At 46.0% G+C, this 7,072-nt stretch overlaps 1 protein-coding gene across 1 annotated transcript in view; it reads left to right on the plus strand.

Annotated features, from left to right (window-relative positions):
• Positions 1 to 6,284: 6,284 nt before the first annotated feature.
• Positions 6,285 to 7,072, plus strand: part of LRIG2 (leucine rich repeats and immunoglobulin like domains 2) — a 73,102-nt gene continuing 72,314 nt past the window's right edge. The window contains exon 1 of the mRNA XM_066600060.1: positions 6,285 to 6,585. Within this exon, the coding sequence (XP_066456157.1) occupies positions 6,410 to 6,585 (176 nt within the window). The 5' untranslated portion in view covers positions 6,285 to 6,409. The remainder of the gene's footprint in view (positions 6,586 to 7,072) is intronic.

A 7,072-nucleotide genomic window follows, 5' to 3' on the forward strand; every position in this document is an offset into this window, starting at 1 on the left:
AAACCTTATGTGGTTTGGCAGAATAATGACGTACAAAGTGAAGATCCTGCCTAAAATTCTATTTTTTTTTCAGGGTATTGCCGATCCCAATTGCCAAAACTACTTTAGTTAAACTACAAAAACTGATTTTGTATGGGTGGGTAAAAAAACATGTTTGGCACTGTCAATCCTAGCCATGCGCTGCAGGAATGGGGGAGTGGACATCCCCAATTTAGATAAATATTCCAAAGCTACGCTTCTGAATAAAACTAGATATTGGGCTAAACAAAGACAAGAAGTGGGATGGGTAGGTATGGAAAATAGTTTTGCAAAAATTTCTACTGGTAAAATATTATATGCGGCATCCTTGGAAGATATGTCGGGGTCTCCGGAGTTAAAGATACTAGATGACCATCTTAGACTACCCTCTCTGTCCCTTGAAATATTGAATTTATATATCCCAGAACTGGCACTAAAACAGTGGAAAAAGGGGGGTTTGAGAAACATAGCGATATGCTATCTAAAGATGGCATAATAGCTTTTGATGAACTTTGCTCAAAATTTAGATTATCGCAGGATATATTTATTACTCTAGAGTGAGCTCTTTCCTAAAAAAAATACCTATACATGAAGTTAAAATCCCTGTCGAAATCATAAAAAAGATAGCTTTGGAACCTATGGAAGAGAAATCAGAAAGTGGATTATATTATAACATCCTGACAGGCAATAACCAGTTATCTAAAAAGACACATATGTTAAGTTGGGAAAAGGAACTGGGAGAGAGCTTCCCTGTTGAGAAGTGGGAGAAATCTTATCGTTTGACAGGATGCTCTACAAAAGGTTTGGGCATTTTAGAAATGCAAATGAAGATGTTGGAGAGATTGCGGACTGAGGGGCTCCCTTACACACATCTTTTGGGCATGCCCTAAACTGCAGGCTTACTGGCTGAATATCCCTAATCTATTAGACGATATGTTGAAAATCCGTATACAAAGAAAGATTAAAGGGGTTGTCCCACGAAAGCAAGTGGGGTTCAGCACTTCTGTATAGCCATATTAATGCACTTTGTAATGTACATCGTGCATTAATTATGAGCCATACAGAAGTTATTCACTTACCTGTTCCGTTGCTAGCGTCCCCGTCGCCATGGTGCCGTCTAATTTCAGCGTCTAATCACCCGATTAGACGCGCTTGCGCAGTCCGGTCTTCTCCCTGGTGAATGGGGCCGCTTGTGCCGGAGAGCTGGTCCTCGTAGCTCCGCCCCGTCACGTGTGCCGATTCCAGCCAATCAGGAGGCTGGAATCGGCAATGGACCGCACAGAGCCCACGGTGCACCATGGTAGAAGACCCGCGGTGCATCGTGGGTGAAGATCCCGGCGGCCATCTTGCTAAGGTAAGAAAGAAGTCGCCGCAGAGCGGGGATTCGGGTAAGTACTAAACTGTTTTTTTTTTTTTAACCCATCCCTTGTGTTTGTCTCGCGCCGAACGGGGGGCCTATTGAAAAAAAACAAAAAACGTTTCGGCGCGGGACAACCCCTTTAATGTTGCTATTAATAGATCTAGACGAGTACCCAATGAACAGTAGATACATAATTGGTCATGCTCTAATGCTGGCAAAGTCGTTGATAGCCAGGTACTGGAGAGAGCCCACTCCTCCGTCATTCGGAGAGTTCAAAGACTGTATGGCTGAACAAAGTGTGTTTGAAAAGTGGTTGGCATTTAGAGATAACTCTATGAGAAAATATGGAGAGTCTTGGGATGTGTGGAGAAATTTCCTAAAACTTAAAGATTTAAAAAAAAAATTCAGGATAAATAGCAAAGTTCTGGTTCAATTTATTCTTTATTTCTCTTTTTTTTCTCTTCCTCTTCCTTTTTACAATATGCAAGCTTTTTCTCAATTTACGCAAGGATTATTGCTATGTAGTTTGCTACTTCGTTTTGTATTTTCTGCTAATAATACAAAAAAAATATGTTTGGGATATTTTGATCAGATGTACTGAAGATTACGATATAACTTTATCTGATATGTTAGATTACTGTGGTATTACATGATGGAAAATATAATATGTATATTTCACTATCTTCTATCCCTAATAAAAATCTAATGTTTAAAAAAAAAAAAAGAAAGAAACATTGGTGAATTTGACATCAACAACCCCATAACATGGTACTTAATCCTGCGATGACATTGGTTGGACCAAGCCCATTGGATTATATCCCGGCAGTATCACCCAATGTGAATGAAACTCCAGTATGAACAACATGTAGGTTTCCAGATGTACAAAGTTCTAGCGAAGACTCAGAAAATGAGGCTGGCAATATCCCTAGACGTTCCCAAAGGAATAACTTTGGAAAGCCTCCAATTCGTTTTAAAGATGAGGACTACTAAAAAAACAGAAGCCATAAGACACTGCTACCATCGCTATTAGTTAGTTAATTTGTTCAAGTGTTTAAAACTCAAGAGAAGACTCAAAGTTAATAGTAACATTTGAGTTTTGGTACCCCGAAGAACTATTCATAGATTCGTTATGCCCTGTTTTTCCAAAGACTATCTCACACATCCTGCTTCTCATGACTTGTTACAGCCAGTACACGCGACATGTTATGGACTGTGCGCCCCAAATTGTGCCTGAGGACGATACCCTTAGCCAGTGGTAGCATAGCTGTCTACCAAGGTTCTTATAGGGACTGCCTGAACCCTGGTTAGGTTTGTTTTTCCAACTACAACTAGAAGAACCAATACTCTAAAGAAGCTGAATCAAGAACAAAGATTGTAATGTTTGATTTACATGCCTGCATAAACCCAATTTTTGCTCTCACCATATGGATCGTATCAAGAATGTCTAAATATGCCAAATGTTTTTATGCATAATGTTGTTATATATGAAACTTTGGAAAAGCATTATTAGTTGACTGTGGGGGAAAAATACGTGTAGGGGCCCCATAGCTCTTTTGAAGTAGGTGGTTTTGCCCCTCTTAAAATCCCTTGCTATATTCTAGTCAACTTTAATATCCAGACATTTTGTCATATTCCCCTGCCATCCACCTACTCCGTCCTTGAAGAAAAAAAATCGCCGAGGACGGTTGTTCTCAAACAAGGGGGAGATGTAGCGGCCTGAAAAAAGGCACTACATAGCACTGTTTAGCTGAGTGGACCGGTAATATAATAACCGGCCTTTGGGGATTTAATTTGAGTCATTTTACACAGCAGATGCAGGTAACCTAGCAACCAGTCAGTCGTTTTATTCAGCTGCACAGGTTAGAAAAAATGCTTAGAGACTCAGATTGTGATTAGCTGCAGACAAACTGGTCAGGTGACAGAGGCGATAAATAACCATACAATGGTCGCAGGAGGCAGAGTAGTGAGAAAAGAGTAATGCCAAGGAGAGAATAACCAGAAGGAGAAGCACCAGGCTGAGAAGTGCCAGGGAGGAGAAAGGAACTGCCAGACAAGAGAGAGAGCAGCAGTGACAGAGCAGAACAAACAAGAGCAAGACAAAGAGAGAGACAGGAGAAGAAAGAGAGAAAGCAGAGGAACAGGGAGAAATGCGAGAAATCAGAGAAACCATGAGTAACAGGAGAGTCAGCTTTGACAGTGAGTAGAGGAACAATAAGGCTGAATAATAATAATAATCAGTATTTATATAGCACCAACACATTCCGCAGCGCTTACAATACAGGAGAAATAACACAAGACAACGGTTACATGAAGTAATCAATTGATAAAAAGAGTAGGGGTGAGGGTCCTGCTCCAACGAGTTTACATACTACAAATAGTTGGGTGGTACAGAAGATAAAGTGGCTGGAAATGTGCACGGTATGGCGAGGTGGAGAGTGAGGGATGCTATACACACAGGCAATAGCCAGGCTGCATAGTGGCTGAATCAGGATGACTGCAGGTGCCAGTTGATTACGGCTAGCAGGGATTGCAGTCTGTGGGACAGGGAGCATGTTATCAGGCGAAGTACCGAGGGGTTTGGTTTAGGAGATATGGTATGCCTCCCTGAAGAGGTGCGTTTTTAGAGCACGCCTGAAGTTTAGTGTGTCAGTGATTGCCGGATATTTTTTGGTAGCGAGTTCCAGAGGACTGGTGCTGCTCTAGAGAAGTCTTGGAGGCGGGAATGCGAGGTTCGAATTAAAGGGGCACTCAGTCTGATTTCATTAGCAGAGGGAGCGGGCTGGGTGGTGAATTGAGATGAGGGAGGCAATGTAGGGCGGGGCGGTGCTGTGGATTGCTTTGTGGATGAGGGTAGCGAGTTTAAATTGTATTCTGTATTTGACTGGCAGCCAGTGCAGTGACTTGCACAGGGCAGAGGCGTCCAAGTAGCGGCGGGACAGGAAGATCAGCCTGGCTGCCGCATTCAGGATGGATTGGAGAGGGTAAAGTCTGGAGCAGGGGAGGCCGATCAGCAACGAGTTGCAATAATCGAGCCGAGAGTGGATGAGCGCAACAGTGAGCATTTTTACCGTGTCCACAGTGAGAAAAGGGCGTATTCTAGCTATGTTCTTGAGGTGCAGCTAACATGTTTGGGCGAGAGATTGGATGTAGGGAGTGAAGGAGAGATCAGAGTCGAATATGACCCCAAGGCAGCAGGCGCGCAGTCTGGGAGTTATGGTGACGCCACACACTGAGATGGAGATGTCAGGATGAGGTCGGTTAGTAGAGGGCAGGAACACCAGTAGGTCAGTTTTTGAGAGGTTCAGTTTTAAGTAGAGAGAGGACATAGTGTTAGAGACAGCAGACAGACACTCGGTGGTGTTCTGGAGGAATGTTGCTGTGATGTCCCGGGAGGAGGTGTATAACTGGGTATCATCAGAAACCAAATCTCCTGATGGTCTGTCCAATGGGGGCTGTATAGATGGAAAAGAGGAGGGGGTTGAGGACCGAACCCTGGAGGACCCCAACAGCAAGGGGAAGAGGAGGGGAGGTAGAGCCAGCAAAGCAGACACTGAAGGAGCAGTCGGATAGGTAGGAGGAGAACCAGGAGAGGGCAGTGTCATTTAGTCCAATGTGGTCGACAGTGTCGAATGCTGCAGAGAGGTCGAGGAGGATCAGTAGGGAATGCACATGGGCGGAAATTCCGCACAGAATTTCCACCATTGCACGCTGCCATAGGATTGCATTCGTTTATGCAATCCTATGCAGACAGCCCTGATTTGACGGCGTGGTAACAAAATTGCAGCATGCCCCATTTCAGTGCTAGCCTTGCATCAGCTCACACTGTAGCGTTACCAGAGACGTGTCGGCTCTGCACTGTGCATGGTGAGCTTCACAAAAATCGTTGGATCATGTGAATTTGAATGATGATCGCTCAGTGTAAACACGGCCAGCGAATGAACGGTAAACAAGCATTTGTTCGCTTCTTGTTTTTGTAGGAATAAAAATAATCGTTCGCACGTGTTAACAGCGGTCGCTTCATCGTTCACATTCTCTAGTACAGTGAATGTGAACGACCGAACAATTTGCGAGCGATCTAAAAAGAGGCTCGTGTGAATGATAAAAGGCCCCTTGTGAAATAGCGTTAGGCAGCCTCGGGCAGGCGTTAGTAAAAACGTGGCGTTTTTAAACACGTTCGACAGCGATTTTAACGCACCCCATCAATGCAATGGGTGATGTGGTGCGTAATATATCGCTGGAACGCACTAAAATAGAACAGGCAGCACTCGAAAAGTATGGCGTTACAGACGCCGCATTAAAGGCTCGTCTGAGAACCCCATATAAATCAAGGGGGGCTCAGTATAGCGTTTTTAGAGGGCGCTCAGAACGCCGCGCTAAACTCTGTAAAGACCGCCAGTGTGCGAGCGGCCTCAGGGCTCACAAGCACATATTTGTGATGGGTATTATGCGTACAATTTTTGTGCATAACACGCAGGGAATGGAACCATTGATTACAATTGGTTCGTTGACACGAGCGCATTTTTTCACTTGGTGTGAAGAAATACATGATATGTCCTATTGTGGTGATATTATGCACCATTATAGCCCATCGCGTGTGAGAAAATATCCGCAAAATATGCAGGAAAGCTGCGCGCCCGCTGCGGAATTACACACAAAATCAATAGGATTTTGCACATTCTTCCCTGGCGAACACAGATCCGCAGTCAGGTAATACACCGTGTATTCCCGCGGCCACAGTGCGCTCCCCCGGTGTGAACGAGCACTCGACGCACTGACTACTCCGTGACAGGAGCGGCAGGCGGAGCTGCTCGCCCTTCACCAAGATGGAGGCCGCGGCTTCACTGACGTCCGTGAGGTAATGACGCGGGGCACGGCATGACGGCGGGACTCGTTCGTGAAGCGGCAGGCGGGACTACGGAGAGTCGGGGCGACCTGGCGATACTGGGCCGCACAAGCCGACGGGGTTTCCCGCTTCTTGCCCGCGTCTGCGCTGCTGTAAGGGCTGCGGCCGAGGAGTCGGGAGGACTGGAGATGGCGTGTCCTGTGTGGCTCATCCCGGGGGTCCTGCTGCTGCTGACGGCGGCCGCCGCGGCCTCGGACGCTTCTTGCCCGGCTCCCTGTGTGTGTGACGGCAGGATGCTGGACTGCAGCCGGAGGAGACTGGCGAGACTGCCTGCAGCGCCGCTACCTGAGGGCATCACCAGCCTGTGAGTAGTGCTAGCGGCGGCCATTGTATGTCTACGGGGAGCGGCTCCCCACGGGGCTGTAGACATGGGGACGGGGCTGTATGCTGGTATATATAGCACTGGGCTGTATACAGGTCTATATGGTGCACAGGGTACATACTGCATACCACAGGGCTGTATACACAATAACAGGCCATGCTGGTAGTACTGGGCTGTATACAGGTATGTGTATATAGTACTGGGAGGTATACACAGTGATGGGCCGTGCTGGTAATACGCTGTATACGGGTGTATATATAGTACTGGGCTGTATACATCCTGCACACCACAGGGCTTGTATATGTAGTGTAGTGATGGGCCGTGCTGGTAGTACTGGGCTGTATACAGGTGTGTGTATATATAGTGCCCAGGATACATCCTGCACACCACAGGGCTTGTATATGTTGTGCTGGTAGTACTGGGCTGCATACAGGTGTGTGTGTGTGTGTGTGTATATGTGTGTATATAT

Source organism: Eleutherodactylus coqui, chromosome 4 (genome assembly GCF_035609145.1).
Source record: "Eleutherodactylus coqui strain aEleCoq1 chromosome 4, aEleCoq1.hap1, whole genome shotgun sequence".
NCBI classification, from domain to species: Eukaryota; Metazoa; Chordata; class Amphibia; order Anura; family Eleutherodactylidae; genus Eleutherodactylus; species Eleutherodactylus coqui.